Source organism: Aedes aegypti, chromosome 1 (assembly GCF_002204515.2).
Source record: "Aedes aegypti strain LVP_AGWG chromosome 1, AaegL5.0 Primary Assembly, whole genome shotgun sequence".
NCBI classification, from domain to species: Eukaryota; Metazoa; Arthropoda; class Insecta; order Diptera; family Culicidae; genus Aedes; species Aedes aegypti.
In genome coordinates this window covers 248,468,503-248,495,021 of record NC_035107.1, presented here as the reverse complement: position 1 = coordinate 248,495,021, position 26,519 = coordinate 248,468,503, and the positions used below count along the sequence as shown (strand labels likewise).

At 37.3% G+C, this 26,519-nt stretch overlaps 1 protein-coding gene across 1 annotated transcript; it reads right to left on the bottom strand.

Moving 5' to 3' along the window:
• Positions 1 to 941: 941 nt before the first annotated feature.
• Positions 942 to 11,692, bottom strand: LOC5578927 (nucleoplasmin-like protein). Its single transcript, XM_001657163.2, has 2 exons — positions 11,526 to 11,692; positions 942 to 2,128 (listed from the first exon to the last, which is right to left on the bottom strand). The coding sequence occupies exons 1-2, from the start codon at positions 11,545 to 11,547 to the stop codon at positions 1,626 to 1,628; spliced, it is 525 nt and encodes a 174-aa protein (XP_001657213.1). The 5' UTR covers positions 11,548 to 11,692; the 3' UTR covers positions 942 to 1,625.
• Between the last annotated feature and the right edge of the window lie 14,827 nt (positions 11,693 to 26,519).

Here is a 26,519-nt window from a genome sequence, read left to right as displayed (position 1 = left end):
TGAACTCGTGCATTGATCCATTGAGAACGAATTCTGCAATGCCTGGATTCTGATGAACAAAATCGTAAGGAGTGGACAAATATTCAAGCAGTGTTGTCCAGACTCATTTCCCCGAAATTCGAATTGTGAAGCCATGAACTGTTATAACTGTGCGTTGTATTCAACCCGGTGCTAAGCAGTCATATTTTCGTGGTCAGCATCAAACTCAACGTACATTGGCCTAATCATATTAGAAATTTTTTCCTCCAATACTAAAATGTGTTTCTAGTTTATCATATCCACCCAAATTGGCTTGCTGTTCTGCAATCCAATAGTTTGCAACCGTTTGTATGTTCGAATAACTGTTGTTTTGCGGGAAAAGAAATTTTTCGGAGAAAAAGATTTCGCCATCATCGATTGTTATTCCTCAAACGGTTATTTGTTTACAAACATTGAGCTGTCAGTGGGAACCACTTCCCGGTGGGAACCAGAGATGTTTGCTCGTTATTTTTCAATGGGGTTGTATGGGCGGTGTCAGGAGGCTGGTTGTATTCCTGTGATGGAGGGGGAGGTGGTTGGGCTTGAGTGTTGCACATGGGATCCGACAGTTTCGATCTCGGTGGGCCGCAATTCAAGTTTCGGTGAAATGATTCGCACTCATTCACTCACTCATTTCATTTCACCGAAACTTGAATTGTGGCTCTCTGGGATCAAAATTGATCGATTTTGTGTGCAGTACTCAAGCTTAACCATCTGCTTTTCTATCTTAGGAGGATAGAGCATGGTTGTAGTAGTTCGTGGCTTCGTGGTTCGGAAAATGTTATTTTCGGGGAAATGAGTTTGAACAACACTGTATTCAAGGAAGCATAAAGCACACTAAAAGCTATTGTTCAAGGACTACACATTTTCCAGCAAATAAGGCTTTCGGCAATCTATTGATGATTCAAATCGAAACGTTTTTGTTTTTATTTCTTTTTATTTTCTCACGTTTGTTGTACCTTCTTAATCCGCTAACTTTGCCGCTTTCATATTCCTCGCTACACTTTTTGCCATTGCCTGCCTGCCTGATGATAGTCAGTGGCCGTCATGATTAGTCCCTTCCCCAGGATATTCAAGAGGTATTCTACAGTGTAGAGTCAAAACTCACTGAATGAATGCTGTTCAGAGAATTCTACCCTTTTTTAAAACGGCACACCCGGGATACAGATATGCAGGCGCCGACAGGAAAATATACATCGGAAACGGAAAACACAGCGTGGTATCGGGGACAGAAAGGGTGATTTCTTACGAACTAAGTTTTACTTTGTTTTAATATTAAATGTAGGATTGTTTTGTTTAGTCGAGGAAGCAATCTGCTTCCTCTGTTTTTGTTTGAATTTATTGATTGAAAAAGGAACGGTATAATATTTACTCCGAGTGATTACTGTGCATTGATTAAATGACTTTACTCGACTTACAATTCCTATTGGTTGTTGAATGCTGCTGCTGTTCTAGATGTGTATAGTTTTTATGTTTAGATTTTAAAAGGAGTGGGATTTTATGTGGGGGACAGGAGGAAAGGAAGAGATACGAACATAAACACTTACAGTCATTGTGTATGGGTGCATTAGTTCGTAGTGTTCCAAGGTGTTCAGGAGGTAATAAGCTTATTTCTTTTTGCTGTTTTTGGCACTATTACTGCCGGCGGGAAGACCACCTGGCTTGCCCTTGGAGTTGTTGGTGAGCTTTTGCTTCTTCTTCTGTGGGCCACCCTCCTCATCGTCATCCTCGTCATCTTCTTCCTCTTCTGGAACTTCCTCTTCCATCTCTTCCATGTCCTCGAACTCCTCGACCAGCGATCCGAGCAAATGCTGTCCGTGGATGTGCACCGGTCCCTTGCCTTCCACCAGTGTGAACGTGACTGGCGAATCGGAGAATTCCAGATCCAAGCGGCACTGCCGGGCTTCGCCAACCTTCAGCACGGCGATGGGAATGCGCAGGGTGTCCCGAATGGTCATTGTCTCTACCTGCACGACGTTGAACTCATCAGCGGCAGCCTCGTGTCCCAGGATGCACTGCTTGATGATCAGCTTGTGTGTACGCGGGTAACCTTCGGCTTTGGTGTCTGGGTCCCAGGTCACCGTTTTGTTGCCATCCTTCAAGGTTGCTCCTGTTTGGGAGAAATGAGGAAGCGATTATTAGCTAACTGGTAGGTAATGTATGGCTGGGGAACACTTTGAACGACAATAGTTTGAAATTGTTGCAATGCGCCTTAAAATTAAGAATTTCCTAAAGGATGCTTCTACGGTTCTTCAAATATGGGTTTCCTGTTTTCTCAGTGTAGAGTATATAATAACTAGGGACAATGGAAATTCGCGATTTCGCGGAAGCCGCGAAATCCGCGAAATTTGGACTTCGGCGCGAAATTCAGGAAATCCCGCGAAATGCCGTGAAATTAATAAAATCTGGACAAATCATATGAAAATCGCAGTAAAATTCAGTTTTTTTTCTATGAAAATGGTTAATATATTTTGAAGTCAAGGGTTCCACCAACAATTTTTGTACCATTTAGTTTTAAATTGAACTTCTTCAGGTTTGCTTGTTTCGATTTTCATTTTTAAATAAGTAATAAACTTATCTTAATCGGTAAAATAAAAATTACAATTACTATAACATTGCTTAGTTTACACATTTAAAAAATACCATCACTGGAAACAGTCTTTTTAGTGTAAAATTTGACTAAAAGCATGAGACCGCGACAAAGCCGCGAAATTTTGGTTTTATCGCCTAAGTCACCCGCGAAATTTTAAGAATTTTGCCGCGAATTTCCATTGTCCCTAATAATAACTAATAATATTGATATTTGTACTCGAGGATATAATCGACCTTCATTAATTCAACAAGAAAGGAAGTGTTGGATCTGACTCTATGTATTTTTAATTTTAAGAATTGGTATGAAATATATTAGTCTGATCACGGACAATTTAATTCAATATCAAAAATATGAAATTTATACAACTGAATATCGAAATCCCCGATAAACAAACTGGAATTTATATTATCAACGTCTCTTAAATGGAATTCATGTTGTTGATGAAAACAAAAACAGTTCCATAACAGAGCTATAAAAAACTTCTGTACAGATATCAAATTAAATACAGCATGCTTTTCAAGCAAGCTGTCCAACTACTGTACGTTCTACTAGCAGAGATGGTGACGTGGTGGAATGATACCTGGATTTGCTGATGATATTGTCATAATAGTCCAAGAGAAATATGATTCTGTCTTCACCAACATACACTGATAAAAATCCACACACTCGATCTGTGTGTTTAAAATTGTGGACCGATTCATGAACGTCCATATCGATTTGCTATGATTTTCTTGCAAACTTCGTGTGTGTTACACATTAAATTCCTGTGTTTTGCTTCATGGATTGATTCATCAACCGACAACAGGGATTCCATATTTTTTCCACATAAGTTCCCGAAGCTTTCTCTTCAGATTCGTATGTGTCAACCTATGGACGCATAGATCATCACTCCAACACGGATTCAGTGTGTTTTGCTTATGGTTATCTTGTGTCATAATCATCATGTTCAAGTTGGTCGATTCATTGATTTGCGCAATGAGATTGTTATGATGAAATCCATGAGCTATGCTATCGATTTCCATGTTCAAAGCTTCTAAATTGTTTGTGATCAACCCATGGGATGCATAGTGAACTGAATTACGGTTGGACCTCGTGTCGAACGACAGTTATCATCATGCTTCCAAAGAGAAGAAGCAAATTTTGAAGCTGAAAGTGTTAGATGAAAATTTGCGAATTCAATTTTTCTTTTATTAGTGAAGTTGACCGATATACGAGAGTTCTACCTTTCTATAAGAAAACATTGATTATAATGTATAGTTAAGTAGAAAAATCGGATTCCACTAACAGATTTTCCTGGCTTTCAGTTTCGAAAAAAATGGAATATGCTTATTAGACTGGCCCAGCTCAGTATGGGAGAAAAATAAAGTTGTATGATTCCACGGGGCACCCTCCAGGATTATTTCTTGGGATTAGACGAAGCCTTTCTGAAAAATTCACCTCATTTGGTCGTTCCATGAGCTGGCGCAATTGAATTGAAGTTAATATGGGATTTTCAGCACTAAGCGCATCATAGCCACCTATGACGCTGAGCGAGCTGAGGCACATGTCGCATGCATATAAGTGAATGTACGGGAGTGCTGATCTAAGCCTAACTTTCAACAACTGAAAGAGTAATGAAAATGAGATTAAATCCAGATACCGTAAAGTACCCATATTTCGCAAGCGCTCCTAATTTCGCTCATTGACCTTTTAAACATATTTAGCGAAATAAATTTTTGCTGATTAGTATTTTGAATAATTCTACTTCAGCCATGGTTTCATAACATGCAATTATATAGTCCAATATTTATCAACAAATATGGATAAAATGGCAGTGAGCGAAATTAGGAGCGTGCGCGAAATATGGTAGCATCACGGTACAACTTTCTGCAATTATGTTCATTAGGGTATCAACTAGTGTATTTGTCATTCTGGGCTTATTTGAACGCGAACAATTAGTATACGTAACGGAACAGTGACATAGGATCAATTTTCAATATATTTGAGACGAATATCCCATACAAACTTCAAATCGAATGCGCCAGCTGGTGAAGCAACCAATTGAGTTGAAATTTTGAGAGAGTGTTTTTCTTACCCTAAGGCTCATATCTAGGGGGTGCCCCGTTGAGATTTACAACTTTTTTGTTTAAGGGCCAGTCTAATGCTTATCCCTGGCTTCCCAAATTATGGATTTGCGACGCCCCGCTTGTTGCTGGCTCACGGGTTTGAAAAAAAAAAATCAAGAGAGCTTGCGACAAGCAGAGGAGCCTCGGATCCATATTTTGGAGAGCAAAAGTTTTTCTACCAAATTTCTTCTTTCAGTCCCTTGACATTTATGTTCTATCACACATGACTATCTAAAGCTACTACATTTCGAATTCAATAAGAAAATCAATTGGTTTTCATGATTTAATATTTGGAAATTCATGTTTGCTTCACATGACAACCTAATGTTGATACACATGTTATTATACCGTGAAACTAATGATGAAATCCATATGGCTACCACACTCAAATCATGTGGTTTTCCTCATTGCGCAAATCTATAAGTAAAACACACGACCTTGACGTGTAGATTTTTCTCAGTGTAATACAGAGAGCCTTAGACTACCACTACACGATTCAATGGTGTATTACAAAAGGATTAGAAGCGAGATGGGCCAACCCTGGTCTTAGCCTGTCCCACCAGTGACACACGCAAAGGAAAAAAAGGATTAGACATAAATTTTCAAAAACCGCACATGATTCCATCGACCAAAAAAAGAAAATTGGCTTATTCAGGGGTATCCACTTTTTTACATATTCTGATTTTACGTTGGAAATTGAACAAGAACCCAAAATTTCAGAACTTTCCGTGCCCTAGAATAATTTTCAAAACACGTTTGAAGTTAGTATGGAAATCGCTTTTGAATCACTCTTCGGCAAATTTCGCTTCGGGACGAGCTGTCGTTGAGTCCACAGATTGAAATTTTCATTAATCATTTATAAAGGCAAAATTTAGATACTGAAGCACAATAAAATTGTGTTATACTTAGAAAAATGCGCTCTTTCGATCAATCTACAAAAGCCTGTAACTTTCTCATCGCTAAACAACCCAATTGGTAATTTATGGATTTTATATGAAAGTAACTTCAGTTACACTTTCAACAGAAGTTAAATACCTTGGAATTATTTTAGACTCTGAATTAAACTGGAAGTAACACCTGACAGAAAGCATAGATGAAATAAAAATGCGCTATGATTAAGTAAACTACTTTCGGTAATGAATGGGGTCTGGACCCGATCATGATTCACTGGATATATACACTGTAGGCAAAATAAAGTGCCCACCTTACCAGTTTTCGAATTTATCTCATTGATTTGGTTCAAATTAAAGTTAACACATTTAAATCTTTTTTGATATTTAATTTTTGATATTATTTTAAAGTTGCACTTACGAAATTTTGATAAAAAAAAAAGAGTTTTACTCAAAGAAAAAGAAAATCATTTTTTTTTGTCGGTAGCGATAGGGGTAGTACTGGCACTCTTAATCTGCCCTAAGCTCCTTCCCAGCATTTGCTTTTATGAGCCTCTATTGCGTTCATCACACAGACGTTCCTAAGCAATGTTGCTCAAATGGTCACTGTGTACCCTAGCAGCAATCGGCCCTTACCGTAGTTTTGCAGTCTAATACTTTAGACTACTATTAAACTATGATAAGGCCTGAAATGCTACTAGAGTGGTTAAAGTGAAGAACGAAATAGTTTTATTAAAAGGTCCTCATTCCCCATTTCATTTCATCACTCACTATCGTTACTTTTATTTTCGACACTATCACATTTATCACCGATTATCACTCATCAACTTTCGTAATACACTTCAGATATACTTTCCATTATATCACTTTTCACATCACACCATTTTCATATAGATTCATTGTTATTAGCATTTACCATCTGTTAGCATTACTAAGTAATTAAAAGATATTCAATTTAAATGTTTCATTATTTTTGTTGCTGTAGAGTCATTACTATTCAAACTACAATTTAGCACTATCAACAAAGTTACAGTAAAACAAAAACACTTCGATCCATTTTTCTGCACTCGCTGTCATTATTAACACTTTTATCATGCATGTTTGAAGAACTAGGCAATAATATTTATATTCAGAGAAATGATTGCAAAATGTATTATGGCCTTTATTAAATTAGAAGAGTTCACATCATTATACATCATCATTATTATATTTCTAACAAAACTATCAAAATCACTTCCAATTTCATTTTCAAATTTTCATCACCATAGAATTTATTATAAACACACTATAAGCACCAACACAATCACTAAATTTAATAACAATAAGTGTTCCACCAAACACCCATTCTCATGTTGCATTATAAAACGATTGATCACACGTTAGCTTCGAAACTTAACAACCATTACTGATTAGTACAAAGGATGCTACAGCTCGTGGTAAACGAACTGAACCATCAACAACCAGCACTGGTTTATAAGTAACTAATGAGCCCTGGCGGTCCCTCCGTTCGAAGAGGACCTGATAATATGCCGAAACATATTAACAGATCCTCCGCCTGAATGCAGCCGTTTCATAATAAATCATGAACCGTTAGAGGTGTGCCAAAGTATTGGGAAGGTGATATGTTTCACAGACGGGTATTATTATGGTGCACCTTCTACTTTGGCACCGTCAAACCCTGTGATCGAAAATTTAATTTTTGATATTATTTTAAAGTTGCACTTACGAAAATTTGATAAAAAAAGAGTTTTACTCAAAGAAAAAGAAAATCAATTTGTATTGAAAAAAATAGTGACACAAAAAAGTGCCCACTTCCTTCTTGGCCTCAGAACCGATGATTTAAGAAAAATAAAAAGCAATTTAATAGTTAACATGTCCTCCTTTGACCTTAAGGACTTGCTGAAGGCGCTTCGGCATGCTTTTCACCAGGTTTTGTGGGTGTTGTGGATCTAGTTCTTCCCAGGCGCGCTCCAAGGCTTCAAAATAATGATTTTTGTTGGTAACACCAGTTTTGTCAACCCTAGCATCGAGAATCGCCAACAAATTCTCGATGGGGTTGAGGTCTGGGCTTTGTGGAGGCCATTCCAGCGGTTTAATCCGACAAAACCGGAAGAAAGGTTTGGTCTTCTCGGCAGTATGCGTCGGGTCGTTGTTCTAGAGAAATATGAATTTCTCTTCAAGGCCCGTCTGGATCAGCGAAACCTCAAGATTTTTCCGATAGATGTTGATGTAGAAATCTGCCGTCATTCCGTCGATTTTCACGAGGCTTCCTACTGCACCCTATCAAAAACACCCCCAGACCATCACATTTCTTCCTCCAAGCTTCACCGTCCCTTGGATGTGGCGCTCCTGAAGCGGTTTAACCGAAAGCGACGGGCTCGTGTGTGGTGCAGAGCGCCACATTCAAGGAACGGTGCAGCAGAATCTATCATTTTTTACACTGATGGTTCAAAACAACATGGTCAAGTAGGAGCTGGTGTAACAGGCCCTGGTGTTACCCTTTCAGTTTCAACGGGTAGATGGCCAACCATCTTCCAGGCAAAACACAAGTAATTTTGGAATGTGCTTCTATTTGTTTAAAAAAAACAACTAAAAAAAAGCTTTAAAAAGTTTAAAAAAGCTACAACGAGCTGGACATCTCTGAGAATCTTACGCAATTCAAAAATTAGGTTTTATAGAGTGTGTTAAGTGTTGTTCAATCGATATACAAATTATTTTATTGTCGTCCGATTATTGGGTAACCCTGTAGGACTATGTACAACGAAAATGAAATGATATACAATACAAAATACAATACATAAAAAAAGAAATATAAACATTCTAACATATGTATATTTTCCGATAGTCAGGTAGTTTTATCTGCTTCGTAATCGTTTATGTACACGTCACAACTTTTATGGGAATGTTATCTCTTAGTCTAACAACTTTGTATCAATAATACAGCAAATCTTTACTAGGTTCCTGGATATTGTGAAATCGACGGCAATCATAAGGCAGATGAATTAGCTAGGATTGGACTAACCGAAAAAAAATCAGGTCCAGAGTCATTTTGTGGAGTTTATTATTATTATTTATCTTTATTAGGGAGATTTTCAGCCCTTGGCTGGTTCATCTCCGTTTTGTGGAGTTTCAGCTCCGTAAAAAATGGAGCTCTAGAACTGAAAATCACTTACTTCGACAAGGTACATTTAAATGGGTTGTGTATCACAAAAAAAAAACATCATTGGTCGCAGTGATAATATGCCCAACATCCTTGTATCCATCCAACATCCTTTTAGAGCAATTCGTGGGAGAAACTGTGTTTGAATCCTTGAAGGAATCCGTGTAAACTCCCAAAGCGGCGTAGAAAACTCCCGAAGGAATTTGTTGGTTTCCTGGAAAAATCTATAAGATTTTCCTCGAAAAGTCTGGAATAAATCTTTGTTGATTTTGCTGGAAGAATTACTGTAATAATCTATGGAAAATTTCCTAGAATAACAACTAGAGAAATTGTTGGAAGAAAAACAAAAATAAAGTGAAGGAAATCCTAGGAAGTTTTAGAGTAACCATTCTAGAAATTACAGAAGGTACCAATGCTGAAAAATACCCTGGAGCATATTCCTCCAAATATCCTTTGATAAATCGCTTGAGGAAATCTGGACAAGTTCCTGGGAGATTTGCTAGAGAAATGTTTGGAAGTATTTCTGGAGGGATCGGGAGTACCAAGTATCCGCACTTTTGATGTATTTCGGCAGTGGGGTTTCTTGAAAGCTACTGAGCTCATATTTGGCAAAGTCTCAGACAATTCGGTCGACAAAAACCCCCCATGCCAAAGTGAATCATGGAAGTACCCAAGTAGCTCTGTATCAATCAACCTATAATGATTTTTCATGTCATGGATAAAATTTCAGTCAACTTGGGGGAAATTTAGGTATGCTTTAAATCAATTAAGTGGCTTTGGACTAATTGCAAGCTTCGAAAATTCATAACTACCGAACGGATCACCAAAATCCTACATGGTAGGATTTTTGTAAATTTTACGAAAGTTTGTTTAACACATTTTTATGATTGGATCAATTTTTAACTTTGTGATTCGAAGGCACTCGAAATCACTATTTTTGGGGAAGTGTTTGCCGTACACGAAAAGGTTAATAAGAATTTTCAAACCATGAGGTAATCCCAAAAACGCATTTTTCGTTTGAAGCATATTGTTATTTTTATAAAATAAGCTGAACATTTTATAAGACATCATTTTTTAATGGTAATTTGTACTTCTATTGGTGTTTTCAGCATGAGAATTCAGGAAATTCTCAAATATGAACAGGTCTAATCAGCATTCATTCACAAAGAGAAAAAAATAGAAGAAACTTTATAGACCATTTAGGTAAGGAAAAGAACTTCTAATAAAAATAGAGTCTAGCATGCTACCCGTTTGTATTTTGGCAGGTAGTGTATTTTTGTAACGAACCTTGAATCAGGTCGGACAAAGGAGGAGAGGTAGAAGAAAATAAGATGCCTTCATTTATGGCAGTCAAGAAAACCAACTTTTGCTATGATTCTCTACCTCGATATCGAGAGTTGACTGTATTTCAATTCTTTATAATTCCCTGTTTCTTCAATGGACCGATGCACAAGTTCATTATTTGACGTTTGAGCGGTGCCGTGTTATTTATGGGACCCTAGCAACCAGTGAATTCGGCACCGCTGAAACGTCAAATTAGTGAACTCGTGCATTGGTCCATTATTCTATCAACTATTGAAGGATTTCTCCCGATAGTTCTCGGACATGATCTGTTACAGACAAATCTCGATTACTTTTTCAAATCGACGTAAGTAACTTTCATACGGTTTTGAGAAAATTAATTAACAAGAATCACAACCTGTCTTCTAAAACTGTTTTAAAATGAACCACCTTTTTAACATTTTTTTGCCGTGTACATCACTTAAATTTAGCATACAATCTGCTTGCGTTCAAAAACTAGGTAGTTTTTATTATTTCCCACAAAAATAATTATAACAAAATGATAAGCCGTTTCATTCAGTTACTTTCGACGTTTTTCTACCAGTGTAAAATCGGCTCAAGTATTGTTTTGTTTTGATTCGTGGTTAAGTCACTTTGTCTCCCATACAACAGAGCGGCGAAAGTAGCGTTTAGGTTACGAAAGTGGAGAATCTTACTTTCGTCGTTTTGTAAATCCGGAAATTAAACGTTTCAAAAGTGAAAAATCGAGTTGGTTTAGAGCGGAACGTGTAGAATTTCGTCTGCGAAACACGTAGGATTGATAAAGTAAGTTTGTTAACTTTTCCGACTTGAGTCTGTTTGAATAAGTCTTCGAGAAATTTTCTGGAGCTAAACGCTGACTTAACCAACACCCTGTGAAGTTGCTCTAAAGTCCCTAGACCTAACCCATAATTTTCCCATTTATTTTAACATGCGGGCGATGAATCGCAAAAACATGCTCCGTAAATGCTTTTTTATTATGAGCGCGCTAACCTAACAGTTTCGATTGCTTCGGAGTGAAGAAGCAAAAGTAAACAAAAACGTGAAAAAGATTACAAGCGCCTACGCCACCGAAGGCAGATCCATAGCGCGAGCGCGGTTTGCAAGGCAAAAAAAAAGCCGGCAGATTTTTTCCAGGTACAACAATAAATAATACGAGAACTAATGCTATCGGATACCGTTAATTACTGAACTGAATGAAGTTAAACCATTGTAAGGACATTATTTTCCAAGGTACAAGCATTTTTAAACAGAAACACCGAAAAAATAATCCGCATCATGATGCAGGCCTGCGTCGGCAGCCATTCTTCGCCCATTACGAAATGGCAGCGGGAGACGCCGACTCGCGACAACTTTTCACTTTTGCTAAAATAACGCATATTTCCGTCTAATTCGACCAACTTCGATTCCCAAACGATAGCAAACACTTTAGTACTCACCGTAAAAGTATTCGTCGGCCATTTCGGTGCTTTTTCCCGGGTTTTAACTACTTTTTCACTGCTAGGCAAATGGAAACACGGCAACTTTACACCACGTTAGGACTAGCAAGAGAACGATCGTACATCCGTTTTCCGACTCTTTCTGTCAAACAATAAAAAGACGAGCAACGGCAGCGGCGAAATCGAAGCCGGTCCCGCACTGCGAAACGGGTTGGAACTATTTGAAACGGGTTTACTGGTGCGATTTTAGCCGCTGCAAACGAGCCGTTAGCCGGGTTAACGGGCGGCAAGTAACGGGCGGGTTGTCATTTTCGTAGGGGAAACCCAGTGTGAAAAAAATGCGCGACTAAGAGTGGGCGGCGTCGAGCTTCATGAACAGTGTTGCCACATATCTATCTGTACCGAAGGCTCAAAAATCTTTTTTATCTGCACCAGAGATTCCAAAAATCTGTACCCAATATCTGTACCACACCCAACATAAATTTTAGAAAGAAATCATTAAAATACTAATTAATTTGAAATTTAACATATTTTTCATTCAAATAATTGCACTTATCAAATAATTATTATAAAATTCTATGGAAGAAGTGTCATCCAACAATAGTTTTGAGGAACTTAGTTTCGAGTTTCGCGCATCTTTTTACAAAAATCGTCAATTCCAAAAATCTGTACCAATCTGCACTTTTTCGTGAAAATCTGTAATCTGTACCGTACAGAATCTGTACCAAAAACAATCAGAAAATCTGTACCTTTCCAGATAAATCTGTACTTGTGGCAACACTGTTCATGAAGCCGCTTTAGTCAGGCTGTGAACTAATACGTTAATCACAGACAAAATTAATAATTACTGATGAAATAACTAAGGGCCCATTCACAAATTTCATAACGCTAAAGGGGGTCGGTGGGTGTTCTAGCGATGTGACGGCCCATACAAAAATTAAATAACATTCATACAAAAAGCGTTACAAGGGGGTGGGTGGGTGCCCAGAATGGCTAATTTCAGCGTTATGAAATAAATGAATGAACCCTAAAGGAATTCCAAGCTGAACTCCTGAAAAAATCCTTCCAAGATATTTTTGAAGGATATTTTAGAGATGTCTCTGTCCTATTTCAAGGCATTCTCGAAAAAATCTACTTACAAATTTTCAAATATTTCTCCTGAAATTCCAAAAATAAATCTTGGAAGAATTGGGTCCTAAAATTTTTAATGAAATCTTGTTTTTATTTAATAACACGAAAAAGCATGTTTCTGTAACAACTTTAGCAATTTTTCCCGCTCAAATAATGGCTATATCATGTTTGAACTTTAATTTAAAAATTGGGTCCATAGATGAACCTTGACACTTTTGATCATGTTTGACGTTCGCTTAGTCGACAAAAACACCACAGGGGTTTTAGTTCGACCACTGGGGTTGTTCCTATCTGACATTTCGTAAGTGACACGGAAAACAAAATACACCCAAAATTTGAGTTTAAGCGAAAGGATGTGACAAAATCTAAAAAAATGTTTTTTGGGCTTAAACCAACGGAAAACATTAGAAAATTGAGTAAACATGTGTTTTTGGCCTAAACTTAAGCGTTTGGCACTAAAATTGGGACAGGCCTTTAGGACCCTATTATCCTCAGGCCCATGGCACGGGACGACTTCTATCACGGAGAAAAATCAGCACAGTTTGAAACAACCAATTTTTTGGTTGAATTTCAAACTAGAATATTGTTTGTTCTTAGGTCTACGTGTGATTGTTTCAAACTAATGATTGCATTGAAAATGAACTAATAAAATAGTTGTTTCTAACTTGGGATTTTGTTAAATGTAACAATAATTCTGGTAGTTACAAACCAATTTATTGGTTTAAGTCAATTAAGCTTTAGTTTGTTCGTACCATTTATTAGGTTGTTTACTCTTGTTTAGATATCTGAAATTTAAACTAAAGCTTTAGGTAGTTTCAAGTAATTTTCAATATTAAAGTAAACTGATATGTGGTTTGAAAAACCAAAACCACGAAAGGCCACTCCATTTTGCTTTTTCTAGTTTTGGAATTATGTTGATTGTGGGAAATATAAAGGCTGCTTGTGGAGATTATTTGGTCTGACAACTCTTCCAAGAGGTTTTGTACGGTAAGTGATGCATATTAATCTCTTTTTCATTTGATTTTATTTGAATTTACTGGGTGGCCTAGCTCTAGTTCATTAATTAATCTATTTTCAGATAATGGACAACCATCTTCTTCTTCCTCTTCTTGTAGGCTTTACGTTTTCACTGGGACAAAGCTTGCTTCTCAGCTTAGTGTTCAATGAGCACTTCCACAGTTAATTAACCGAGAGCTTTCTTTGTCAAAGTTGCCATTTTCGCATTCGTATTCGTGGCAAGTACGATATAGGGCCCATTCACAAATTTCATAACGCTGAAGGGGGTGGGTGGGTGTCCTCGTGCTGTTACGGCTCATACAAAATTTGTAAAATATTCATACAAAAAGCGTTACGAGGGGGTGGGTGGGTGTCGAAAATGGCCATTTTTAGCGTTATGAAATTTATGAACAAACCCATACTCCATGCCCAGGGCAGTCAAGGAAATTCCCACTACGAAAAGCTTCTGGACCGACCGGAAATCGAACCCAGACACCTTCAGCATGGCTTTACTTTGTAGCCGTGGACTCTAACCATTCGGCTAAGGAAGGCTCCTGACAAACAATGCTTCGCAAGAAGGTTCGATTGAACAATAATTATCATTTGTAATTGCACCTTTTTTGTCTAAAAATACACATCATGTACTTCTCGACTTATTTATTCAATTATTTATGAAACAAAAAAAACAGAAAACCCAACCCTCATTGTGCAACAAAACGATTGTTTGATTTAAACAACAAATTTGTTTGTTTCGATCTAAGAAATGTTATATTCAAACTAGAGTTTCTAGTTTGAAATAACCTAAAGAATTGGTTGTTTCGAGAACTGTCAAACGGAACAACCAAAATTTTGGTTGTTGCAAACAAGAAATTGTTGAATTTAATTTGTTTCTCGCAAAAACATCAACTTAATAATTTAGTTTGTTTCAACCAAGTGACAATGTTAAAGCAAACTAATATTTTGTTTGTGCAATATTCAAAGTTGAATTTTGTTTGAAATTAACTAGATTTTGTTTGATTTTAACAAACTTTTTTCTCCGTGATAACATAGTTAACATCTCCATGTGTTTACCCATTTCCGGGTAAATTGAATCGAGAGTGCAATAAAGATGCGTAGTTTGTTTAATGTTTATGATCCGTAATCGAGCAAGTGTCGCCATAAAATAACTGATTGCTTGCAGGATGCCTTTCAATGTTTTCTCTCCTTCCAAAACCATCGAAATGTTGAATGCTTCGATTTTTTGGCACATTATGTGCTGATTTAACAATATCAAAAATTGATAATCAAACCATAACAAACAATTAAACAAAACAATGGTCTTTATTTTCACAGTTCTTACAACTGACAGTGGGCGATATTCACTTATCGCCCGGGACATCCTGGCTACGAAGAACACTGTGTATCGATATATGGTTGTCAGGGGCCTGATTATCCCGCATAGAAAAATATAGTTTGCTTTACATTCCAAACAGAATGTTTATTTTATCGGTAAAGGTTAGTGTACCACAAATAATTACCCAAGTAACCACAAGCATTATAACATTGCACGTATTCTACTGCATATCAACACCATTGATGCAACATTGCTTTTATTTAACAAATTTCAAGAGCTGTCAAGCAATAAAGCATTAACCCTACATTACAAATGTATCAATGCACTAACATCACTTTATAAATTGTACTGCTGCATTAATATTACTTTATAAGTTGCTTCATTGCATTATCGCCCTTTTTGCATTAATTTAAACTACCTTAATGGTAGCCTTACGGCAATGCAGCTGCATTATATATGCAATGATATAATGCTCCATGGTTACTTGGGTATTTTTATGTTGAACAATATGGAACTAAAAGCTTATTACTGTATGAAATAATTTAAGTACTTCATACCGAACAGTAACAATTTGTTTCAGTGTCCAAATAATGTTGAACAATTTGGGGATGAATGCTTATGAAATACAGTGAAATTGTAACATCACATTTTGCCAAATTGTGTGTGATTATTTTTCCGCTTCAATCTAACACAGGGATATTTCACTATATTTTACCTTTTTTCAACAGTTTGGCAAACAGTTACACGCATTATTGTGTCCAATGTATTTGTGAGCGCGCATCAGTATACAGATGTACTGTGCCGATTCCGATTAAACCATATGATACCTAAATTCAACAGTTTGGCAAATTGTTTTGCATGTTGGTATTTGTAACCGATCCATCGTATTGCTGCAAACCGTCGCGCTTTTTTGTTTGTTTTTTTTTTTTTTTCCTAATCCAGATTTCAACAATTCGAAGTGAGTGAAAATTAAATTTGGTTTTGACACTAGCGAAGAAAACTCTTGTTGCTTCCGTTAAGATCCGTTCCGCATTGTGGCCTATAGTGACATTCCCGCAAGATGATGCAACGGGTTATGCTACCTGCAACGGGAAGTGAACTGAAGAATCGAGTGTTTGGAACTGGAATCATGCCGCCGGAAGAAAATAAAAAGTGTTCGGTACGAATTACACGTTCATGAGAAGCATATCTAAAACATCAGATAACGGAAGTAATGTGGTTCTCCAGACGATGTGTATGATTTCAAAATACTTTTTACATAAATTTGTCAAGATTTTACTAAGTTCCATTAGGGGAAGAGGTGGCAATATGAACAATTGTTGTTGACTTAAGTCTTGTGGATTTTATAGAATGCTGTGAAAAATCATCAAATATTGGTTTGCATCATTGTTTAATGAAAATGTGCTTAATAAAAATTGTAACATAATTTTAAAAGTTAATTGTTTTCTTCCAACTACGTTATGGGTCAAGAAAGGATTGAAAAAAACCCTTTTTTATTTAAACAAGAACAAATGAAACAAGTGTGTGTGATGTAAATTTACTTAAAATTGGATCTGTAGTCGATCTAATTGAAGTAAGTTTCTGCCACGCGTCTTTATTTGTTTCATTATTTCTTATTTAGATAATTTATGAATGCATCCATAATGGTATAATTATAACAGAACAGTGAAACAAAGGGTTGAAATACTTCAAATTCCCGCCCAAGTAACCACAAGCATTATAACATTGCACGTATTCTACTGCATATCAACACCATTGATGCAACATTGCTTTTATTCAACAAATTTCAAGAGCTGTCAAGCAATCACGGAGAAAAAAGTTTGTTAAAATCAAACAAAATCTAGTTAATTTCAAACAAAATTCAACTTTGAATATTGCACAAACAAAATATTAGTTTGCTTTAACATTGTCACTTGGTTGAAACAAACTAAATTATTAAGTTGATGTTTTTGCGAGAAACAAATTAAATTCAACAATTTCTTGTTTGCAACAACCAAAATTTTGGTTGTTCCGTTTGACAGTTCTCGAAACAACCAATTCTTTAGGTTATTTCAAACTAGAAACTCTAGTTTGAATATAACATTTCTTAGATCGAAACAAACAAATTTGTTGTTTAAATCAAACAATCGTTTTGTTGCACAATGAGGGTTGGGTTTTCTGTTTTTTTGTTTCATAAATAATTGAATAAATAAGTCGAGAAGTACATGATGTGTATTTTTAGACAAAAAAGGTGCAATTACAAATGATAATTATTGTTCAATCGAACCTTCTTGCGAAGCATTGTTTGTCAGGAGCCTTCCTTAGCCGAATGGTTAGAGTCCACGGCTACAAAGTAAAGCCATGCTGAAGGTGTCTGGGTTCGATTTCCGGTCGGTCCAGAAGCTTTTCGTAGTGGGAATTTCCTTGACTGCCCTGGGCATGGAGTATGGGTTTGTTCATAAATTTCATAACGCTAAAAATGGCCATTTTCGACACCCACCCACCCCCTCGTAACGCTTTTTGTATGAATATTTTACAAATTTTGTATGAGCCGTAACAGCACGAGGACACCCACCCACCCCCTTCAGCGTTATGAAATTTGTGAATGGGCCCTATATCGTACTTGCCACGAATACGAATGCGAAAATGGCAACTTTGACAAAGAAAGCTCTCGGTTAATTAACTGTGGAAGTGCTCATTGAACACTAAGCTGAGAAGCAAGCTTTGTCCCAGTGAAAACGTAAAGCCTACAAGAAGAGGAAGAAGAAGATGGTTGTCCATTATCTGAAAATAGATTAATTAATGAACTAGAGCTAGGCCACCCAGTAAATTCAAATAAAATCAAATGAAAAAGAGATTAATATGCATCACTTACCGTACAAAACCTCTTGGAAGAGTTGTCAGACCAAATAATCTCCACAAGCAGCCTTTATATTTCCCACAATCAACATAATTCCAAAACTAGAAAAAGCAAAATGGAGTGGCCTTTCGTGGTTTTGGTTTTTCAAACCACATATCAGTTTACTTTAATATTGAAAATTACTTGAAACTACCTAAAGCTTTAGTTTAAATTTCAGATATCTAAACAAGAGTAAACAACCTAATAAATGGTACGAACAAACTAAAGCTTAATTGACTTAAACCAATAAATTGGTTTGTAACTACCAGAATTATTGTTACATTTAACAAAATCCCAAGTTAGAAACAACTATTTTATTAGTTCATTTTCAATGCAATCATTAGTTTGAAACAATCACACGTAGACCTAAGAACAAACAATATTCTAGTTTGAAATTCAACCAAAAAATTGGTTGTTTCAAACTGTGCTGATTTTTCTCCGTGATAAAGCATTAACCCTACATTACAAATGTATCAATGCACTAACATCACTTTATAAATTGTACTGCTGCATTAATATTACTTTATAAGTTGCTTCATTGCATTATCGCCCTTTTTGCATTAATTTAACTGTAAAAGTGCCCTTTTCCACTTTTAAACTACTTTAATGGTAGCCTTACGGCAATGCAGCTGCATTATATATGCAATTATATAATGCTCCATGGTTACTTGGGTAACCGCCTATTTCCCATATTGTAGTTTGCCCAATCACAATTCACCAAACTGTTAAAACCGTTCGTGAAAGGGTGAGTTTATTGTTATTTTTTTTTGTTATACGAAAACATCCAAATATTGTCGCAAATGGTTGTAAACAGTTTTGCAAACAGTAAGCGTACGGTTCAGAATTATGCGGAGTGGATCCGAAGAGGAATCTCGCAGGAGAAATGCTTTGCTTATGTCGTTTTCTTTTTAGGAACTGGGTCGGTGATCAACACATAAACAAACAAACGTCAGGCAAAGTGTAGTTCGGTCAAACCTGCAGGTTTGATTCGGGCTTTGGTTGAAACTGTGATTCAGAACGGGTTGCGCCAGTTCCAACTTAGGTTCAAAAACGAATTCGACATTAGAGAGGAATCCTTTGGAAAATTCATAATGTAGAAGAATTCCTAGAGAGAGTCAATAGCTCCTGGGAAATTGGGTCCTAAAATTTTTAATGAAATCTTGTTTTTATTTAATAACACGAAAAAGCATGTTTCTGTAACAACTTTAGCAATTTTTCCCGCTCAAATAATGGCTATATCATGTTTGAACTTTAATTTAAAAATTTGGTCCATAAATGAACCTTGACACTTTTGATCATGTTTGACGTTCGCTTAGTCGACAAAAACACCACAGGGGTTTTAGTTCGACCACTGGGGTTGTTCCTATCTGACATTTCGTAAGTGACACGGAAAACAAAATACACCCAAAATTTGAGTTTAAGCGAAAGGATGTGACAAAATCTAAAAAAATGTTTTTTGGGCTTAAACCAACGGAAAACATTAGAAAATTGAGTAAACATGTGTTTTGGCCTAAACTTAAGCGTTTGGCACTAGAATTGGGACAGGCCTTTAGGACCCTATTTCCAGAACACTAAATATACAGTCAAATTTTGCTCGTTGCACCAAGCATGGGAAACATTCACTCGAATATTGCATTTCTCTCGCTCACATCCACAAGCGGTCAAAAGCGAGATTGCCGTTTCTCCGACCAAGCTGAGTGTTTCAATTTCCAATGCGCTTTCTTCTTGTTCGCCGAGCGATAAGTTAGACAAAAACGGCAACAAAATGATTCACTACCGACTCCTTGTACCGAAGCCATCCGATTGCTGTAGCGAATGATTCTTTACATTCCGATTCCGCACGAGTGGCATTCGTATTTGAGAGCTGAAGAGCGTGCACTGACTGGTGATACACAAGGCGAAATGTTTCAGTGAACGCAAAATCTGTATTGTAGATTCGACAGAAATAACGACAAACATTTTTTTTAAGTATATATTTTTTCAATCTCCAAGCGTCGCGACTAATATTTGAATAATGTGCTGTATTCATAAACATCGCAAGAATGCAGCGCCACACATGTCATTATGACAGTTATGTCGGGAACGAGTCACACGTCGCGTGTCCCACACGCGCGTTCCGATTTGGTGGGCGCGCGACAATACATTTCGCAGGAAGCTTTCGGCGCGGCCGTAGTAACGCGTCCGCGTCCGCGAACGCGATGCGATCAAAGTATTTCCTGTTTTTGATATTCTGCTTTGCGGGCTCGCACACGCGCACGCATCGCAAGACGCGTTTACTATGGCAGCACCCTTTCAGTGATCGAATGGCGAACGCGTTCCTTCGTGTCTCCAATTTAAGAGAGGATAGGTGCTCTCTCCGCTCAATGTGATGGATTTTACTAAGGTGGCGCAGATCATTGATGCGTGCCACTAGTTTTCTCTTTCATTCTCCCGCTGTTCTTATGCAGCGCAAATAGTGACGTCACTATTTGCGCTGCATAAGAACAGCGGGAGAATGAATGAGAGAACTAGTGGCACGCATCAATGATCTGCGCCACCTTAGTAAAATCCATCACATTGCTCTCCGCTCTGTATATCTTTTCATTTTCGGTTTATCTCAATCGTTAACGATTCGTCGGGATTTCGCTCACCCTAAGCGTTCGGCAGTCATTGAACATTCGGTGGCAGCAGATATTACTTTGCAGATATTTTATCGGTAGCGTTCGGGTGAGTGAGTGAATTTTCCCATGCTTGCGTTGCACTATCTTTATGTGGGCTACGTTTTAATTGGGCTCCCGTTAGTTGGGCTATAGCCTAGAGATCGTTCAAATATTACGTAACGCAACAGGGGGAGGGAGGGGGTCTAACATAGTGTTACGGCCTTTACAAAAATTTAAAACATTCCATACAAAAACTGTTACGTGGGGGAGGGAGTGGGTCGAAAATTGATAAATTTCGCGTTACGTAATATGTGAAAGACGCAATTCATCAATGTTGGTAGCTCTGATTTTCTTTTGCACTACACTGAGGTAAAAAAACCTAATAATTTCTTAAGGAATAATTATGATTTGGCGCCACAACGATTATTGTTGTAATTTGTAAGTTTTACTTATGATTTTGGTGAAGAATTTCAGTAATGAATTTCATAAGTCAATCAATGAAATTCGGTAATAAACGCAATGGTATTTACTCATATCGTTTTATCAATCGATAATGTTGTTCGCCTTTTATTTCAGGCGTGCACAAAAATTGACATGTTTTGATAACATGTGATCTGTTCTCGATTAACTTGTAGCCAACATCGAAAGCAGAGTAGTTATTCTAGCGATTGCTATGATAATTATTTCAAGTAATTGTTGTTAAAGAATTCAAAGCTCTCACTTATGAAACTTATGATCCCATTTTCGAAATGTTTAAGCGTGCAATGAAACCATAATTTGGCTGGTTCATAAGTCTTGATTTATGAAAAACCTAAGTATTTTTGACAGCTCGAAACTCAGCCCGATAGGCCTATTCACATGACGTCTCAAATCAGCAGATCGGAAAGCACTTTGACAGTTCTTCTATGAAAATGACAGGCTCGTGTTAGCACCGGTCCTCCACCGATGTAAACAAATGCATAGACGGATCTGTCACATGAAATGGCCTATTAGTGAAAATCTTTCACTAAGGGTTCGTTCAAATATTACGTAACGCAATAGGGGAGGGAGGGGGTCTTTCCGTAGTCACAAATTTCATAACGCTAGAGTGGGTGGGTGGGTGTCATCAGGATCCCAAGTAACCACAAGCATTATAACATTGCACGTATTCTACTGCATATCAACACCATTGATGCAACATTGCTTTTATTCAACAAATTTCAAGAGCTGTCAAGCAATAAAGCATTAACCCTACATTACAAATGTATCAATGCACTAACATCACTTTATAAATTGTACTGCTGCATTAATATTACTTTATAAGTTGCTTCATTGCATTATCGCCCTTTTTGCATTAATTTAACTGTAAAAGTGCCCTTTTCCACTTTTAAACTACTTTAATGGTAGCCTTACGGCAATGCAGCTGCATTATATATGCAATAGGGTCCTAAAGCCCTGTCCCAATTTTAGTACCAAACGCTTAAGTTTAGGCCAAAAACACATGTTTACTCAATTTTCTAATGTTTTCCGTTGGTTTAAGCCCAAAAAACATTTTTTTAGATTTTGTCACACTTCTTGGCTTAAACTCAAATTTTGGGTGTATTTTGTTTTCCGTGTCCCTTACGAAATGTCAGATAGGAACAACCCCAGTGGTCGAACTAAAACCCCTGTGGTGTTTTTGTCGACTAAGCGAACGTCAAACATGATCAAAAGTGTCAAGGTTCATTTATGGACCAAATTTTTAAATTAAAGTTTAAACATGTTATAGCCATTATTTGAGCGGGAAAAATTGCTAAAGTAGTTACAGTAACATGCTTTTTCGTGTTATTAAATAAAAACAAGATTTCATTAAAAATTTTAGGACCCAATTATATAATGCTCCATGGTTACTTGGGATGTTACGGCCAATACAAAAATTGAATAATGTTCATACAAAAAGCGTTACATGGGGGTGGGTGGGTGTCCAAAATGATCAATTTTAGCGTTATGAAATAAATGAATGAGCCCAAACGGTTTCCGTATGAAAACAATCCATATGCGTGCGTGGCTATCGAAAGAGAAAGGTTGCCTTATTGTTTCGACTTTGAAATTAGCGTCGCATACAGAAATCTTCGCATCTCATGAGCAGGCACGATTACGGTTTGGTCCTGCGAAATCAATAATAACACGAAAGAGCATGTTACGATGTTACTGCAACTACATTAGCAATTTTCCCGCTCAAATAACGGCTATCCAGCTTTTCACGAGCGCTAATGGCTGCTGCAAATAGGTCCGCTTTCTGATAGGGATTGGCAATACGATTTGACGTTTGGCTTGGGTCCGTTCAATAGAAAACGACCCAAGCCAAACGTCAAATCGACTTATCCCTATCTGCAAGTGAGCATATTTGCGGCAGCCATTTTCGCTTTTAAAAACCTGGATATCATATTTAAACTTTAATTTAAAAATTTGGTTCATGAATAAACCTTATCACTTTTGATCATGTTTGACGTTCGCTTAGGGTTCATTCAAATATTACGTAACGCAAAATTTGACAATTTTAGACCCCCTCCCTCCCCCACGTAACAGCTTTTGTATGGAAAATTTTAAATTTTTGTATGAACCGTAACACTATGTAAGACCCCCTCCCTCCCCCTGTTGCGTTACGTAATATTTGAACGATCCCTTAGTCGACAAAAACACCACAGAGGTTGTAGTTTTAACACTGGGGTTGTTTAAACAAATCTCGCGTAACTTTTCAAAACGGCCTATCTAACAATTCACACATTTCGAGTAAATCGAGCTTGAAGGTTGTGAAAATATATTTTGAAACTGTATCAAAATGAAACAATTTTTCCCCACTGTGTTGCTTGTAGAGGGAAGCAGTGTAATAGAGTTCAACGTATGAAATGAAATTTTGTCAATTTATTTGGAAATTACACTGAAATCTATAAAAACATCAGATAGGACGTTTTGACCAAAAATATGTACATAGGATAAATCACATAGGTCGTTCTGTTTCAACAATTGTTACATTGGACATTCATTTCTGTCATTTTGTTTCAGTTATAGTAACATCGGATATTTTGATTTGAGCACACAACAATCATGTTTTATTTCATTTTGTATCCACGTGCGTTGAACTGCTTCAACATTCAAGTTGAACTGCTCATTTTGTTGCGGTGTGATAATCGCAGGCACCAGCTGTGCTTTGTTTTTATTTATTTGAAGAAGAGACGAATGACCTTCGGGTTAAAGTCTCGCACGAACAACAACAATTTGATTTTATTCGATGCCACGCCGTCACTTTTCCCCCCCGTCTATGCGTCCTATGTAACAACAGAAGGAGGGGAAACGTTGAGCTGTATTTGGGACTTTTTGCTTTCTCACTGATTCTCTCTCAATATTCCCCCCGTTTCAATGCTGGTTTCGCCCACACTTGTTCGTGTGTGAGTTACCCACTGCACGACGGGTGGTGACGACTGTGTTGCATTCGGCACCAGCCGTCGGCGCAAACAAGAAATAGCTGTGGGAAATGATGACGATGACGGCGCCGTCGATTGTGTTGTAGGAAACCAATGCCAAATAAATACATACAGCTTCTCTGCTCTTCAGTGAACGATTGCTCTGCAAATATATGTGCGCAAGTCGCGCATGCACGTTGCTCGTGTTGCTGCCGTGAAGCATATGTATATGCTTCATCGACCATGGATCTGAATCGGATTGATACAATAAGATCATGATGCTGAATATCATTTCCCTATATGCACTCAATTCGCTGATAATCGACATTTTGTTGCGGTGTGCTAATCGGAGACACCAGCTGTGCTTTGTTTTGATTCATTCAATCCCACGACGTCACTTCTTCCCATCCGTCTATGTGTCCTATGTAACAACAGAAGGAGGGGAAACGTTGAGCTGTATGTAGGACATTTTGCTCTCTCACTGATTCTCCCTCAATTTCCCCCCCGTTTTATGACGGTTTCGCCCACATGATCATGTGAGAGTTTCCCACTGCATGACAAGGTGGTGGTGACGGCTGTGTTGCAATCGGCACCAGCCGTCGGTTGAAACAAGAAATTGCGGTGGGGAATGATGACGATGACGACGCCGTCCATCTTGTTGTAGGAACTCGAGAAAGGAGCCCACGTCGAACAAATACATACAGCTTCTCCTCTCTTCGGTGATTGATCGCTCTGCAAATATGTGTGAGCAAGTCGCGCATGTACGTTGCTCGTGTTGCTGCCGGGAAGCATATTTATATGCTTGATCGACCATGCATCTGAATCAGATTGATACAATTACATCATGATGCTCAATCTTGTGCTCAATATCATTCCCCTATATGCACGCAATGCGCTAATAATATGAAAAGAGATGTTGCAGCTGATCCAATCCAACGAAACGGTAAAACATGGTTTGGCAAAAAGACCAAAATACAGTTTTGTGTAACTCATTCTCTTTTTGTCACTTGAGCGTTTTCAATTTTGCGAGGCAGTGCGACTGAAATGATTGAGAAGCAGTTATTATGGCATTCTATGCATCTAAGTAGTGTCTCAGACACGCTTCTCAAATCATTCTACCTTTTAAACTCCATTCCAAAGCTTTATTCAGGAATGTCCAATGTAACATTAGAATCGTGTTTATTCATAAATGTTACATAGGACATGAGGTTGATTCTCTGATCAAAGGTCCAATGTAACAATTGATTAAAAGCGATGCAGTTTTGAACATTGGTCATTTTGTTAAGCTTTGAATAGATTAATTTGTTGTTAATATATCAGAACGAGTGTTCTAGTGTGCTGCTAAGTGGTGCAACGCAAATGATTTGCAATGATAATCTCGATTTGTTTACATTTGTTACTTAGGACGTTTTGAAAAGTTACGCGAGAAATAGAATTCTCTGACATTTCGGGAGGAACACAGAAAACAAAATACACCTAAAATTTGAGTTTAAGCCAGCGGACGTGACAAATTCTAAAAAATAAACAAAGAAAAATGTTTTTTTGGAGCTAAACAAACGACAAACATTAAAAAATTAAGTAAACATGTGTTTTTGGCCTAAACTTAAGGTGAAGATGCATCGAAGCCAAACCCCAAATTTTCAAGAGCTGCTTGAGCTGAAAAGGGTTCATTCATGTATTTCATAACGCCAAAAATGGCCATTTTTGACACCCACCCACCCCCTCGTAACGCTTTTTGTATGAATATTTTACAAATTTTGTATGAGTCGTAACATCATGAAGACACCCACCCACCCCCTTCAGCGTTATGAAATTTGTGAATAGGCCCAAACTTAATCGATTGGTCACCATCAGCGAGTGACCAATCGATTAAGTTTTCAGCTTAAACGGATGTTTGGTTGTCCAGATCCGTGCTCTTGAAAATTTGAGGTTTGGCTTCGATTTTATCACAGCATCTTCGGAATGGCTGTTTTGGAAATTTACTTCATCGTAAAATGCTTATCGAGATCTGTGATAAGATCAGAGGCGACTCTACGAATCTAAAAACGGTCCCCTCTCACATACAAACTTCGTTGGTCACGCTAAAATGTGATCAATGAATTCTTCCGAAGAAACAAACTTATTTGAAATCTCATGCTGGTATTGGCATTTGTTTAAAAAGTTTTGGTAAAGTAAGACATTCCATGAAAGTAAAGCCATTTAATTTTTTCTCGGTAACTTCTATGAGTAGATAATCATTAATGAAAATGTACGCCGTACGATCATGTGATAAAATTGGATTATTTCGAATAATTCAAATACCAATCATTTTTTGTTCCTTTCAAACTTTTATTTAACAAAAACAGCGAGCAGTACCTATAGTGAAATAAAAGGTTTTAGGTTAAATGTAAAACTAAAAACTAGTTAGCAGTAATGATTAAGAAAAACAACTACCTAAATAATTGGGGGTTTGGACATAACAAAATCAATTTGAAACTATTTACCTATCCAACTACGTAGCGATCGATGGAGCAAGGCGCGAACTGCTAAGGTTTCTGCCGTATAATCCTACACTAAAGTATGCATAAAGTAAATATTTGTTTGACAAAAATCAAA

Excerpts from the sequence above, each read along its gene's own strand:
- LOC5578927 (XM_001657163.2), bottom strand. The coding sequence starts at position 11,547 with ATGGCCGACGAATACTTTTACG. Across the intron at positions 2,129-11,525 it reads GGCCGACGAATACTTTTACG|GAGCAACCTTGAAGGATGGC; the intron begins GTGAGTACTAAA and ends TCTCCCAAACAG.